Genomic DNA, 16,553 nt, shown 5'->3' on the forward strand with positions numbered 1-16,553 from the left:
TCACCTATAGAGATGCCCATGAATTGGAGGCTACTGCACAAATGCCCAGATCTGCCAGGTGATATTTTGGCAGTTACACCATGCTTATCAGGAAAACTGAGTTTCCAAGGTACCCTGACACCAGATTTTGGTAGCTCAGGCACTGGAAAGGTAAATCCCTCAATGTGAATTAAGAATTTGGCATTTTGGTTTATAAATATGCCTCTCATCAATTTCATTAAATTGAAAAAATTATAGAGTGTGTGACTGTTAAAATAAGTTGAAAGAAGGGGGAATGATTAGGGTAGAAAAGACTTGAGGTGGACATAATAAGCTGTCTTTCAGGAATAATAATAATGTTTATAATGATAATAGCTAACATTTATACAGCACTTACTATTGCCAAGCACTGTGCTAAGCACTTCACAGCTATGATCTCATTTAATCCTCACAACAATCCTAGAAGGTAGCTGCTATTACCACCTCCATTTTACAGATGAGGAAGCTGAGAATACCATAATTAAGTGACTTACCCAGGGGAAAACACAGAGAAGTAGACTTTGTAGACAAAGGGAAAATCTTGCTAACAGGGGATGACAAGCAGTGTGGTGAATGGAAAGGGCGTGGCGTTTGAAGTCAGAAGACCTAGATTCAAATCCCAGTTCTGCTACAGGCTACCTGTGTGACCTTAAGCCAGTCACTTTCCTCCCTGGGTCTCAGTTTCCATCTTTAAAATGAAGGGCTAGCTAGCTGTGTGACCCTGGGCAAGTCACTTAACTTCAATTGACTTGTCCAAAAAAAAAAAAAAGGGCAAAAAATAAACAAACAAATAAATAAATAAATCTCTTCCTTCTGACTCTGAGATTCTGTAAAATCAAAATCCTGAAAACCAAAGCTGAGAATCAAAAAAATGGACCCTGACAAAATACACCAAATTGCATGTTTCATGAGATCCTGCAGGCGAGTGAGCTAGCCCTACTCATCATAAATGATAACACATTTCTTATTTAGTGAAAATTACTTTAAAGCTACACAAATAGATATAATGGCTGCTACCAAGAAATAGGTGGTGGGGGTCCTTAGGTATTCCCCTTTAAAAAATTACAACTCTCCCACACAAACCAATTAGAATAAAATGGTCTTTTATTTGGGCACTTAGAGAAAGTGACCAAGAGGAAAATCAAAGACTTGCCTCAAGTGGACAGGAGGTGGCTCAGAGACAACATGATTCTCTGAGACATCTTTCTCATTCAAGAGAAGAAAGGCAAAAGCTTTTATAGATGGTAGATGCGGTGACCACCTGACAATGCAAAGTTCCCTTTGGGGGTGGGAAAAGCTTCAATGAGGAGTGGGATGGGAAAGGTTTGAATGGGATGGTGGTCCTGACTTCTGGAGTTATTTCTGTCTCCTGGCACTGACCAGGCAGCAACCACACCTAATGGGCTTATCTCCCTTACTTCTTAGGTGTGCTTATTCTTTAGTTTAGCTTCTTAAGGAGTTACCCCAGACCCATATCAATGGTGATCTAGACTTATACCTGAACTTTTCCAAGATCAACGTAGTCAGGGCCCTCAGTATCCCTATTATGTTATAATCCTTCTAAAGAACATAACGGGTAGCTAGGTAGCACAGTGGATAAAGCATTGGCCTTGGATTCAGGAGGACCTGAGTTCAAATCAGACCTCAGACACTTGATATTTACTAGCTGTGTGACTCTGGGCAAGTCACTTAACCCCAACTGCCTCACAAAAAAAAAAAAAAAAGAGCATAATAGGTTACTACTTTCCAGAAGTGTATAAGAGCTCACTATAAAGGCCACTTCAAAATTATTTTGAAGGAAATAGAAGCAGAAATGAACAAATAGAGGCATGATTTCCAGCACATGATTAGGCTGAGCAAATATAGCCAAAATATTTGACATTTCCCAAATTAATTAATGGAGATTTAAATAATATAAAATATCTAGAGTGAAAATTTATTCAAAGCTGACACTATAATATTGTGATGACTAAAAATGGAGACATAATTTTTGAGTAATTTAATCATTTTATTAATAAGGCTAGCAGGTTATTAAAAAAAAGGATGATCCAGGGTGGCTAGGTGGCACAGTGGATAGAGCACCAGCCCTGGAGTCAGGAGTACCTGAGTTCAAATCCAGCCTCAGACACTTAACACTTACTAGCTGTGTGACCCTGGGCAAGTCACTTAACACCAATTGCCTCAATAAAAAAAAAAAAAAATTATGATCTTTGGCAGTCTCTTTTAGACCAAAGCCAATCATAGTGATGGACTCACAGCTTATACAACCTTCCAAACAGTAGGTGATTCAACAAATAGCAATCAAATCTGATTGGTTGACATGACTGCAAGTGGGCTAATTAAAATGAAAGGCTGAGTATCTCTTAAGGGAAATATCTCTATACCAGACCACCCTTTAGGCTATGAATTCAAAGAATGTATACACCTTTCAATGGGAGTAACCCATGGACAGAGAAGTTATCTCTCTTCAGACCATGCCAACTTCTACTATCTAGACAAAAAGATCTGTTTCTTTCCAAGCTTAAGGAGAACACAATGGGTTTCCCCCATCTTAAATTTCTTGCAAGCTTGGAATGGACCTAAGATTGAGGAGAGTCAATTTAATCTTATCAAGAAGGAAAAACTGGACTTGGGGAGGGGGTGGAGGGAAGTAGAAGAGTCAGGACTTTCAAAAAAAGGGGTGAATAAAATCTGAGATATTAGCTATTAATAATTATTTCTCACAATATTTACCTTTTCTGTGTTAAGAAAACAGACAGGATTCTTTGGTTCAAATGCCCCCCTCAGCCAAGAAGTTTCAGAATAATCTCTGTGAGCTTGGAGGTCCAACATCACATCTTTGAGGTTGGGTAGGCTGATTGTGGCGGTGGCTACTTTGTCTGATCCACACTCAAGTTTTCCTTCATAAACCAGCTTATTACTTAAGGACATAATTGTACTAAAAGGATTAGAAACAACATCATTAATTTTGGTAAATAAAATTTCATGAAAAAATCAAGAATAATTAACTCTGTTAGCATTCATTAATTCAGTAAACACACTGAGGACCTAACTTTTTCAAGAGCACGGTACGAGGAATCGGGGGAGATCCCAGGGTAAAATTAGATGCACTCGGGGCAGCTAGGTAGCGCAGTGGATAAAGCACCGGCCTTGGATTCAGGAGTACCTGAGTTCAAATCCTGCCTCAGACACTTGACACTAGCTGTGTGACCCTGGGCAAGTCACTTAACCCCAATTGCCCCGAAAAACAAAACAAAACAAAACAAATTAGATGCACTTGCTCCCTTCGCAAAGTTTGAAAGTATAGTAGGAGGATAGGAGAATAGGTGGTGGGGGTTCTTAGGTATTATTCTTTAAAGAATTACAACTCTCTCACACAATCCAATTAGAGTAAAATGGTCTTTTATTTGGGCACTGGAGAAAGTGAACAAGAGGTAAGTCAAAGACTTCGCCTTGAGGAAAGATGACTTAGAGACATCTTTCTCCCCAAAGGGAAGGGAGGACAAAGCTTTTATAGAGGACAGATGGGAGGGACAATTGGGGTGACCACCTGACAATGGAAGGTTCCCTTTGGGGGTGGGGAAAGCTTGAATGAGGAGTGGTGGTCCTTTACTTCGGGAGTTGTCTCTGTCCACCAGCACTGATCAGGCAGCAGCCATGCCTAATGGGCTTATCTCCTTTACTTCTTAGGTGTGCTTATTCTCTAGTTTAGCTTCTCAAGGAGAAAACCTCTGAATTAGGCCAGACCCAAATCAATAAGACAGCAGGGCCCCAAACTATAATATACAGTGTTACAGGATAAGCATATTAGAAAAGTGTAGCTCTAAGTTTTGTGATGTCAAGATTAATCTGGGGCAATTGAACTGGTCTTTTAAAGAGTGCCAAAAATTCAGCAACTGAAAAGAAATAAGGAGGCCATTCCAGGCACAGGGACTATCATATCCTAAGCCAAGTGATCAAGAAGGGAGAAAGCTGGATAAAGAGTAAGCTAGGAGGGGCAGCTAGATGGCGCAGTGGATAGAGCACCAGCCCTGGAGTCAAGAGTACCTGAGTTCAAATCTGGGCTCAGACACTTGACACATACTAGCTGTGTGACCCTGGGCAAGTCACTTAACCCCAACTGTCTCACTTAAAAAAAAAAAAGAGTAAGCTAGGTAGGGGCAGCTAGGTGGCACAGTGGATAAAGCACCAGCCCTGGATTCAGGAGGACCTGAGTTCAAATCTGAGCTCAGACACTTGACACATACTAGCTGTGTGACCTTGGACAAGTCACTTAACCCTCATACCCCCCCATTAAAAAAAAATCCTAATTTAAAAAAAAAAAGAGTAAGCTAGACTAGCTAGTACACAGAAGATGCCCAGACTAGGTATAGACTCAAGTGAAACCAGAAAGCAAAAGACAGTGAGAAAATGATGATGATCAAGGGACAAGATCAAGATGAGAATGAAGAATAGGCTTACTGTGAAGGAGAAAGTCAGAGAGGTAGAGATAGAGGAAGTTATGGTTGGAGAGATTAATCAAAGTCACAGATCTTGGAGATGATGTAATTCTCAAAAATAGCCAAATCTGAGGTGGGGCCTCAGACATTGTGCAGAAAAAGGTGTATTGAAGAAGACAACACGAACACCATTCCTAAGAACTGTAGCAGAAAATTGAGGAAAGGGAAAACCAGTACCTAAGGTCTTAACATCAGTGAGAGAATGGAAGAGCAACCTGGAAAGAACAATAAGGATGGGAAGATAGATGATGGCCTAAAAAAGGCTGAATGGACCACAGGAAAAGACGTTCTTCAGCTGTCCTGGTACAAGAGTGGTCTATAAGCGGCAGTGGGAAACAAGACAGAAGCCCAGGACTCCTCCTGACCCAGTGGTCAGGGAAGTCAGGGGAGGGGCTTCCAGTGACAAAGAGATTTTGAAGAAAGACACTTGAGGATAGAGAAGAGCTTCTTGAGACCATAGCTGGGATTTACAGGGCATGATAGAATGGGACAGCAGGGGTGATGCAGACAGAGCTCATTAGAATAGGGATGTGAGTTCAGAGAAATACCTGTTCATTCTATACTGCACAGTGAGCTGAACAACTGCATTCTGCTTCTGTTCCAGCCTCTTGAATAAACTTTCGCTCATGCCAAGACCTCTATTATCAAATCATATAGATAAATTAGTGCACTGAACACCGAGTCCCATATTGGAAATCACACTTAGAGAAAATCGAGTAGTCCCTTACCACACATTTCTTTCTTACCTTGCTTCACTATTCAGCACCAGGGGAGGAAGCTGCAGATGGTCTCCTACCAATACAAACCTAGAAGAAAAGAAGAGCGGGCCCAGACAAGCTGGTTGGCTAATCTGGGAAGCTTCATCCACAATGCAAAAATCAAATCGTCGCCGGGAAAAAATTGGGTGGTTTATTCCCATACATGTTGTTGCAACGATAGGCTAAAAATAAATAAGAAAAAAATTTTAAAATACAGTTTAACAGTTTGGCTCTAAAAAACCCTAAATGCAAAGCAACAAGATTTTCTTTGTTGCCTAATAGAAAAGTCCTGAAATACACATACAGCTTCTAATATAAACCTGACTACATTATCAAGGAGGGACAGAGTCAGGTATCTTCTTTGGACAACACCAACAGTAGTAAATAAAGGACTCTTTTCTGGGGCAGCTAGGTGACACAGTGGATAGAGCACCGGCCCTGGATTCAGGAGGACCTGAGTTCAAATCCGACCTCAGACACTTAACACTTACTAGCTGTGTGACCCTAGGCAAGTCACTTAACCCCCATTGCCTCACTAAAAAAATAAAATAAAATAAAGGACTCTTTGAACATTTGAGTGGGAAGAGGCCCGAAAAACCATCAGGTGCAACCTCCTCATTCTACAGATGAATGAAGTGAGGCCTAAGAAGGCAGGCTAGGTAACAAGAGGGCTGAGACTAGGCCTCAGACCCTGAATTCTCTGGCTAGGGTTTTCTTACATCACACTGTCTCCCATGTATTTCCAGACCAAAATCAGATACCTTCATGGAACAGTAGTCCAAATGAAGTTTGAAAAATTGCTAAGTCTAAAAAGAGGAAGATGTCATAACTTAGTCACTTTAGTATTCAGCCTTAGATGTTTGGAGAATTGGCTGGAAGTGCCTACCACTTCCAGCTACCAAAAAACCCTCTGTTCTCAAAATTTTATAAAAGGCCAAGTAAGGATTCCCAGGAAGATTTTTTAAAATCCCTTCTACGTCAGTAGTAAGTACAAAACCAAAGAGGCAAGTAATGGACAACATCGGGTGTGATTTTTATTTTTGTTTTGTTTTTGTGGGGCAATGGGGGTTAAGTGACTTGCCCAGGGTCACACAGCTAGTATCAAGTGTCTGAGGCCGGATTTGAACTCAGGTACTCCTGAATCCAGGGCCAGTGCTTTATCCACTGCGCCACCTAGCTGCTCCCCGGGTGTGATTTTTAAATGCTCGTTATGACGCCATGGAAGAGAATGTCAGCAGCACCATGCCAGTATTCTGCTTACTTGACTGTTGTAGAGCTCCTCCAGGCTAGTTAAGGATTTAATAGCTTTTACTCGGCAGATTTCTTCCTCTGTAAATTTCTGAATGCTGGGATGAACCTTCTGAGTTTGACCCAAGCGCAAAAATCCTACTTTAAATTTCATCAGCTTCAAAAGGATGTTATCAACAGCAGAGTGAGTATAACTGGTCAGCAAAACACTGAAACCACAGGCATAGAGGATTCTTACCTAAGAATGGGACACAAGAAAAAACTATTACCTTAAAATCCAAGTAATTCTTAACATACTCTTTTTTTTTTTTTTTTAGTGAGGCAATTGGGGTTAAGTGACTTCCCCAGGGTCACACAGCTAGTAAGTGTTAAGTGTCTGAAGCCGGATTTGAACTCAGGTACTCCTGACTCCAGGGCTGGTGCTCTATCCACTGCGCCACCTAGCTGCCCCTTCTTAACATACTCTTAAGCCTACATAGAGATGTACTAGAAAACCTAAAGGGAAACAGAGAGTGAAGGAAAATGTTTTTCCATGAGAAAGCCAAAGAAGTGAATAAAAATGATACAATATTAATAATCCTAGTAATATTATGCTCTTAAACTATGTCAAAACTTTAATTTTCTATGGGATTACTTTAAAAGTTTGCCAACACAAGTAAAATAAATCTAACACCAACTTAGAGTATCCAATGTCTAACCCTTATAGTGCACCATTTGTACAGGGAAGAGGAACATATAAAATATACATAAACCAGGGGGGGGGCAACTAGGTGGCACAGTGGATAAAGTGGGTAAAGCACCGGCCATGGAACTGAGTTCAATTCCGGCCTCATACACTTGACACTTACTAGCTGTGTCACTTAACCCTCATTTCCCCATCCCCCCAATATATATATATATATATATATGTACATGTACGTGTATATGTGTGTGTGTGTGTGTGTGTGTGTGTGTGTGTGTATACACACACACGTACCACAAACCACCATCAGAGCCAGAGACTACAAAATACAAAATGCAACAAATTTCTCATAAGATGGCGACCTTTTTCATAGTTCAGGGTTATAATGTCTGCTATCTCAAAAGTGATAGAAAAAGCCATTTCACAAAGATATTTTAAATTCACGTTCTGCCTCTCTGAGTGCATTCTGAATTGAACAGAGGCTGATGGAAATATATTACTGACAAGTAAAAATACAAATCCTTACAAGGGCACATATTGTTGTCGTCTTCCCGGTCCCAGGCATACCGACGATAAGCGTGTAGTCTTTTGAAAGAAGTACTTTTTTCATTGCTTGCCTCTGGGGTTTATTCAAACCTATATTTTAGGAGAAAGAAAAATGGATTTTAAACAGTAAGTCTTTTTAGAAGCACATTTGAGTTCTGACGCCTCACAAAGGATGATGTGGCTTCCCCCACCTGGAAGCGACTGTGGGCAAAGGCCACGGGAGCACAAGAGCTTGCTGAGCCTCCCCTGCTGGAACAGCTTTCAGGGTGCCTCCCACAACAGACTGAGAAGCAGCAAGCTAAGGAGAGAGAGGCTCTGCACCACCAGACCAGCCACGGGACCACCCATGAACCAAAGACAAACACAAGATGGCCTGCGGTCCTCTGCCCCCTCTGCTTCTGCAGTGATGCTGGCACAAAGGCAGAGAAGGGGCGGAGGGTACGAAGAATCACAGGTTTAACACCTTAGAAGTATCAGCTCAGCTGCTGGTAACCTAGCTGAGGTCCTTCCTCAGTGATCAACAGGAGGATGTGGAGCGGAGTCACGGCCTTCTCCTAACTGTGATCAGACCACAACAAGAAGGAGCAGCTAAGCACAAGGACTGCTCACAGGCTCTCCTTGAGGATTATCTACATTATGTATATCAAGGGCAACCTGAAAGAAGGGCAGAGAGAAAGGAAGTGCGTTCAGGCCAATAACTCAGAGGAGAAAGCATCTTCTGACAGCCACACAAACAGGTGAAAAGGACACTGGTCTTACTGTTTGGCCACTGAATGGGTGAAGCCTTCCTCCTAAGACCTCTCTTATAGAGATTCTTTGAGAGAGATCCCACCAAGAACAACCCCAATTAACACCATTGGGTTAATATCAGCCAAGGCATAAAGGTGCTGATCCAAGGGGTTTGCTAGGATCATAGGGGATGTCTGGAGCAAAATCTAAATGGAGGGAATGCCATCTAGATGGGAAGCATCAAGCTCAGAAACACTCTCGGAGCCTCCCAAAGGAGATTCACAATCACTCACTCAAAAGGGGAAAACTGAGCCCATGAAGAATGCTGGTGGTCCAACATATGCTATTCAGAGGGGCGAATAAGCCTTAGAGCTGTCCCTAAGGACATTCATGTTGAAAAGACACTGTAGAGGGACAATGAATGAAGTCGACATAAGATTAGGAGGAAGACCACAGGCCAGACAGAATTTGGGAAACGTGGCAGTGTTTTCGATGACTCCTAACTTCTCTTTGAAACAAAAACTCATCTTTATTTTTAACTGCCAATACTCTTCCAGAGATGCTGAATAGCTATATGCCAAAGGATACTAGAATCTCTGAGCACTCAAAAGAATCTGTGCGTGGAAAAGGGATTTGGCCAGTCTTTTAGCACAAACAAGGGATAACAGGTGAACAATGCACAAAGCTTCAATAATATTCCCACAATGGCAACATATGTTGAGAAACAGCTAAACAGCTAACATTTATATACCACTTCCTATGTGCAAATTAAAATTATTATCTCATTTGATCCTCACAACAACCTTGCAAGGTAGGTGCTATTATTAACCCCATTTTATAGGTGAGGAAACTGAGGCAAACAGAGATTAAGTATTAAGTGACTTAGCCAAGGTCACATAGCTGATAAGTGTATGAGGCTGGATTTGAACTCAGATCTTCCTGACTCCAAGCCTGGCACTGTACCTACTTTGCCACCTAGCTGCCCCTCTGTCCCCAAATCCTTCAGGTGAGCTCCCCTGATAGACTTAAGGAAGGTCATGAGATACAAGGGATGTGAAGGCATGGGTGTGACTTGCTCTACTCCTGGGAGTATCTACACTGATGAAATCACAAACCCACTGAAATGGTGAAGTTCAGATTATGTACAGTTTTAAGAGTAAGTAGAACAAGGGGCGGCTAGGTGGTACAGTGGATAGAGCACCTGCCCTGCATTCAGGAGTACCTGAGTTCAAATCCGGCCTCAGACACTTGACACTTACTAGCTGTGTGACCCTGGGCAAGTCACTTAACCCCCATTGCCCTGGGAAAAAAAAAAAGAGTAAGTAGAACAGAAATGAATTTTTAAAATAACACCAACTAGGGGGCAGCAAGGTGGCACAGTGGATAAATCACCTGCCCTGGATTCAGGAGGACCTGAGTTCAAATCTGAGCTCAGACACTTGACACTTACTAGCTGTGTGACTCTGGGCAAGTCACTTAAACCTCATTGCCCTGCAAAAAACAAACAACAACAAAAACAAAACAAAACAAAACAAAATAATAACAACTATAGGTTATACCTTTTAAAATGTTGGCGACTCTATCCTTAGCTTCATGTGGTAGCACAGAACTCAGGTACTCTATAAACTGTGGTTCACGGAAGTCAATGATTAAATCACGAAGCTTTTCACTGGGGAGAAACAAGTTGTTTTACTATTGTTCTCGAAAAGAGTACTGAAATGTTGAGTTATTTATTGCTACCAACCTTGCAGGGGTGTTTTCCATCAGTTTAGAAAGGTTTCCTAGGGGAGTATCAATACCACTAATTCTTTCTTCATAGTCTAATCTAAACAAAGTTGACTCAGGTAATTTTGACAAATTCCTGAAACAAAATAAAATGCACTTTTAGAAAAAAACATTTTTCATTTAGAAGATACTGATTTAAGTCAGACATATGAAGTAAATAACTAGTTAAAAAGCTGAATTCTGAACATGGAATTTAGATTAATTAACCACTGTTTAAAATGCAGGCTCCTGGATGCACCTAACAAAGTAATAGAAGCATGAAGGTCAAAGGAGACAAAATTCAAGAAAGAATCCCTCAATCCAACCCATGGCCTCAAGTTTTGAAATGCAAAACAAAGCAGGAAAAGCAGAGACTATAACACAACCTCAGTACCACTGGAGAGGCAGGGAGCTGTAACAGATGGAGGAGGGTCTCATCAACAGGCCTAGGTTCAAGTACAGCCAAGGGCTGCCAAGTCCTGGCAGGGTGACCCTGACAAAGTCAGAGCCTTGAAGGCCCCTCAACAACTGTCTACCCAGAGCAGTGACCATTCTGTGTCAGCAGAGGGCGGATGCTCCCCAGAAGCTCCTGACATCCATGAATCTATAGGAGCTAACGCACCTTGGGAGGATATGATTTCTCAGAATCTGTGATAGAGCTGGAAAGGGAAGCTGAGAATATTTCATTATTCATCCTTTATTTTGGGAAAGCAGATTGCAAAGAGTTCAGACAAAGCACAGATAGAATACCCACTACTGTGCCGGCTCCACAATCTGGTCAGTGCAGGTCCATCCTTCCACACCCTTCTCTCCTGTCTCATTCTTGTACATGTGTTCCTGTAAATCCTCCACTGAGGATCTGACCAAGGCAACAAAAGTCTTTCTTTTGTCTTTTTAATTATCTATTCAACTACCTTATCTCTCCATTCACATAGGACCAAGAGAATCTTGGTTGCAAAACAACTTTTTAAAACTTCTCTACCCACAAGACTTAAATATTTTATTGATCCTTTAGAAGCAAGATAAATGGATTTACCTGTCTAGTAAGCAGGTGACTGTTGTCCTGTTGATCTCCTTCACATATCCCTTACTTAAAGCAAGCAACCTTCTTTCTTCTCCACTTAGGACAACTCTGTCTCCTACCATTAGGTTTGTATTAGGTATCATACCACATTTATGCTGGAATTTATGTAAATACTGTCCACTACAAATGGTCTGTATGTCTTCTGTCCTAATTAGCTGTCCAATGCAGTCTCCATTCTTCTCCCTAAAACAGGAAAAAACATACAAGGAAACCTCTTATTAATATCATCACATTCGTGTCTTCCCACCATTGCACCTTTTTTTTTTCCCCCTCCTGGACCCATCAGACTTACGCTAAGGTACCAAATTCATAAAATTTCTACATTTCCAATGATCTACATTCATTTTTTATAAGTGTTGCTATGAAACTAACCCTAAAAAGAGGGTACAAGACACATGTACCCTGAAGGTCTGTCTGGTGATAGCAAGAGTCAAGCCCTTTCTTCTCTCCTTCTTCCCAACAAAAAAGCCCCAAGTGCGAAGTCCTGAAAATCCCAAGGAGGGAATTTAGAAAAATCCAGGGAGTGGCAACAAGCCATGCAGTGGGTCCAACATGTAGGGGCCTCCAGGTCCCTAGCACTCTGTCTTAAGACACCAAGAATTACATACCCAGCAAAACTGAATATAATCTTTCCTGGGGGAAATGGACATTTAATGAAATAAAGGAATTTCAAGCATTTTTGATTAAAAGGCCAGAGTTGAATAGGAAATATGGCTTCCAAATACAAGTTTCAAGTGAAATATAAAAAGGTAAAAAAGAAACAAGAAAGAAAACCTGTAAGAAATTTAATAAGGTTACACTATTTCTAGTTCTGTATGATAAGATAATATTTGTAATTCTCAAAACTTTATTGGAAAAGTAATTATTAGTACAATTAGGATTATATGTAAAGAGCCTGTGGTCATAAGGTAATATTTAAGGTATGATAATATTTGTAAGCCTAAAAAAAAACGTAATATAAGAATGATTAGAGTACATGTAGGGGCAGCTAGGTGGCGCAGTAGATAAAGCACCGGCCCTGGATTCAGGAGTACCTGAGTTCAAATCTGGCCTCAGACACTTAACACTGACTAGCTGTGTGACCCTGGGCAAGTCACTTAATCCCAACTGCCTCACCTAAAAAAATTTTTTTTTAATTTAAAAAATGATAAGTACTATTTATCTGAAACCATCAGCAAACATTGTCTTTAATGGGGATAACCTAAAAGCCTTCCCAATACAACCAGGGGTGAAGCAAGGATACCCATTATCACCTCTATTATTTAATATATTGGAAATGTTTCTTATAGCAATAAGAGAAGAAAAAGAAATTAAGGGAATTAGAATAGGTAATGAGGAAACAAAACTATCACTCTTTGCAGATGACATGATGTTATACTTAGAAAATCCTAGAGAATCAACTAAAAAGCTACTTGAAATTAACTTTAGCAGAGTTGCAGGATACAAAACAAATCCACATAAATCATCAGCATTTCTATATATTACTAATAAAGCACTGCAACCACAGATAGAGAAATTACTTTTAAAAATAACTGGAAAATATAAAATACTTCCCAAGACAAACATAGAAACTATATGACCAGAACTAAACAACACTATAGTAAAAGATTATAATAATCTAGTATATGATAAACCCAAAGACCCAAGCTTTTGGAACAAAAACTCATTATTTAACAAAAACTGCTGGGAAAACTGGAAAACAGTATGGCAGAAATTAGGTACAGACAAACATCTCACACTGTATACTAAAATAAGGTCAAAATGGGTACATGATTTACAAATAAAGGATGATACCATAAGAAAATTAAAGGAGTATGGAATTGTCTATGTCAGACTTATGGACAGGAGAAGAATTTAGGACCAAAGAAGATATAGAGAATAAAACAAAATGTAAAGTAGATAATTTTGATTATATAAAGTTTAAACGTTTTTGCATAAACAAAACAATTGTAACCAAGATTACATGGGAAGCAGAAAACTTGGAAAGAATTTTTGAAACAAATATCTCTGATAAAGACCTCATTTCTCAAATATGTAAAGAACTGCGTCAAATTCTTAAAAATACAAGTCATTCCCCAACTGATAAATGGTCAAAGGAGTTGAACAGGCAGTTTTCAGATAAAGAAATCAAAGTTTATATTAAAAAAAAAGAGTAGAAGGAGAGATAGATAGATAGATAGATTTTATTGAACTGAAAAAATTTCTAGTGTTTACTGAAGCAAATTCTTTTGTTCAAAGTTTACAATAAAAAATCCACAATAGAAAAAAAAAGAAATCAAAGTTATCAATAATCATATAAAAAATGCTCTAGATCATTACTGATCAGAGAAATGCAAATTGAAACTCTAAAATATCACCTTACACCTATTAGAATGGCAAATATAATACGAACAGAAAATATTGGTTGTTAGAGGGATTGTGGAAAAACTGGGACACTAATCCACTATTGGTGGAATTATGAAAAGATTCAACCATTCTGGAGAGCAATTTGGAACTATGCCCAAAGGGCTATAGAACTGTACATACCCCTTGATCCAGCAATACCAGTACTTGATTTATATCTCAAAGACATCCCCCAAAAGAGAAAAAGACCTATTTGTGCAAAGGTATTTATAGAAGCTCTTTTTGTGGTGGCTTAAGAATTGGAAATCTGAGTAATGCCCATCAATTGGGGAATGGCTAAACAAATTGTGGTATATGAATGTAATGGAATACTATTGTGCTGTAAGAAACTATAAGCAGGGGGGCAGCTAGGTGGTGCAGTGGATAGAACACTGGCCCTGGATTCAGGAGTACCTGAGTTCAAATCCGACCTTAGACACTTAACGCTTACTAGCTGTGTGACCCTGGGCAAGTCACTTAACCCCAATTGCCTCACTAAAATAAATAAACAAATAAACAAATAAATAGAAAGAAAGAAAGAAAGAAAGAAAGAAAGAAAGAAAGAAAGAAAGAAAGAAAGAAAGAAAGAAAGAAGAAAGAAAGAAAGAAAGAAAGAAAGAAAGAAAGAAAGAAAGAAAGAAAGAAAGAAAGAAAGAAAGAAAGAAAGAAAGAAAGAAAGAAAGAAAGAAAGAAAGAAAGAAAGAAAGAAAGAAAGAAAGAAAGAAAGAAAGAAAGAAACTATAAGCAGGTGGATTTCAGAAAAACCTGGAAAGACTTAGATGAATTGATGCTCAGTGAAATGAGCAGAAGCAGCAGAACATTGTATGCAGTATCAACAACACTGTGTGATGATCAACTAGACCCAAGCAACCAAAGGTCACCCGGCAATGTCACGTGTCAACTGTGCACATGTAATTAATGCTTTGTTCTAATGATGAAAGGCCTTCCAAGAACCTTAGAGATCATCTACTCCAACCCCCTCGTTCTCCATACAACAAGGTCATGCAGGTATCATAAAGAAGTAGCAGAGGGGCAGCTAGGTGGCGCAGTGGTTAGAGCACCGGCCCTGGATTCAGGAGGACCTGAGTTCAAATCCGGCCTCAGACACTTGACACTTACTAGCTGTGTGACCCTGGGCAAGTCACTAAACCCTCAGTGCCTGGGCGGCGGGAGGGAGCAGAGCCAGAATCTGAACACAGGCTCTGACTTCAAATCCAGGGCTCCCTCCACCCCATCCCGCAGTCACCACAATAAGGTGTCTAACAAGACAAACATGTTTACCTTTCCGAGGCCGCCATTAGCCATATGTTTCTGTGGCTCCTTCTGCTGTCTTGTGAGTGGGACTCCAGGGTTATCATTAGATACCAAAGGCTGAAATACTGGAGATGGGAAGGCTTCAGGTGCTGTGTCGCCTGTTCTATTTTAGGCATCAAGGCGAGAGGGATCAACTTGGTGTCCATTTGTTTTTCGATTGCTCTGAATTCAAAACTCTTATGTCAGAGAAGCACTAGAGACAGTTCAGGTTACTTACTATATTAACTAGATCTGAAGCAACTAGATCTGGGAGTAGTATTATAAACCACTTTGCTCCCATTTATTATCCAGTATTTTAAATAGACTCAAAAGGCTTTTTAAATATAAAATGTAAAAGACACTAATCCATACTGAATGGACTGTAGTCTACATGGTGGCATGAGAACCCAGATCCACGAAATCATGAATCTGCTGAAACAAAGAGGGAGCAAGACTGCATTTTAATAACAATGATAAATCAATCAAGGCTAATTCTATCAACACTATTAAGGTGAATGCAATCTGTTACGAATTTATGATAGCTCTCTGTACAGAAAGGGAGGAAGGGATATTGACTGACATATACGTACATATATAAAGGTGATATAAAAACAAATGCTATCAATATAATCTTTGTAAGTTATAACCCAAATTTAAACAATTTGAAATTCATTACCTGCTATAAAGAGCACAGTTGTGCATCTGTGAGCAATATTTACAGGTGTAGCTATCATTAATAATTGGCGGCAAATGTGCAAGCTGGGTTTGTTCCTTTTCCGCAGTAGATTTTTTGAGAGCATGGGACAAGTAGAAGGCCATCTGGTTTCTTAGCTTTAGTAATTCTATTTTTTTAAAAGAAAAAATATTAAATTCAGTTTAATTTGATTTGAACATCATACATACTTTGTGACCACCAAGTATTATACTTATGCATAAATATTATTATAAGGCAGTTAGGTGGCACAGTAAATAGAGCACTGACCCTGAAGTCAGGAAGACCTGAGTTCAAATCCACCCTCCTGGGGAAAGTCACTTACCCTCTGTTTGCCTCAGTTTTCTCATCTGTAAAATGCATTTACTTCACAGGCTTGTTGTGAGGATCAAATGAAATATTTGTAAAGGGTTAGCATAATGCCTGGCACATAGTAGGTGGTTAATAAATGTTTATTTCCTTCCTACATTTAGTGGTTATTATTTGAATACAAAAAAAATATCACAGCATCATAGATTTAGAGCTAGAAGGGACCTCAGAGATCACTGGATCAAACCACCTCCTTTCACTATCAGAAAACTGAGACTTAGACAGGTCAAGTGACTTATCTAAGGTCAAACAGCGAGTAAGTATCTAGAGCTGACTTTGAAGCCAAGTATTCCTTACTCGGGAATAGAATTCTAAAAGGTTAATGCTTTCCAAAATCTAAATATAAGAATTAAGAAAGTTTTGCCTGCCTTTTAACATTTCTAACCACAAATGAGAGACATGATATTTCATTATGCCCTGCAACAGTTCTGAGGTAGTTTTCCAAGTAGAGTATGCCAACAAAGGCTGT

The 16,553-nt window shown here is 39.7% G+C and overlaps 1 protein-coding gene across 1 annotated transcript in view; it reads right to left on the minus strand.

Moving 5' to 3' along the window:
* Nucleotides 1-16,553, minus strand: part of DNA2 (DNA replication helicase/nuclease 2) — a 50,323-nt gene that overhangs the window by 10,919 nt on the left and 22,851 nt on the right. The window contains exons 8-17 of the mRNA XM_043988701.1: nucleotides 15,680-15,845; nucleotides 14,992-15,186; nucleotides 11,281-11,511; nucleotides 10,225-10,341; nucleotides 10,040-10,149; nucleotides 7,732-7,841; nucleotides 6,537-6,761; nucleotides 5,264-5,457; nucleotides 5,066-5,155; nucleotides 2,752-2,956 (exon numbers count right to left, since the gene is read on the minus strand). Of these exons, the coding sequence (XP_043844636.1) occupies nucleotides 2,752-2,956; nucleotides 5,066-5,155; nucleotides 5,264-5,457; nucleotides 6,537-6,761; nucleotides 7,732-7,841; nucleotides 10,040-10,149; nucleotides 10,225-10,341; nucleotides 11,281-11,511; nucleotides 14,992-15,186; nucleotides 15,680-15,845 (1,643 nt within the window). The remainder of the gene's footprint in view (nucleotides 1-2,751; nucleotides 2,957-5,065; nucleotides 5,156-5,263; nucleotides 5,458-6,536; nucleotides 6,762-7,731; nucleotides 7,842-10,039; nucleotides 10,150-10,224; nucleotides 10,342-11,280; nucleotides 11,512-14,991; nucleotides 15,187-15,679; nucleotides 15,846-16,553) is intronic.

Source organism: Dromiciops gliroides, chromosome 2 (genome assembly GCF_019393635.1).
Source record: "Dromiciops gliroides isolate mDroGli1 chromosome 2, mDroGli1.pri, whole genome shotgun sequence".
Classification (NCBI taxonomy): domain Eukaryota; kingdom Metazoa; phylum Chordata; class Mammalia; order Microbiotheria; family Microbiotheriidae; genus Dromiciops; species Dromiciops gliroides.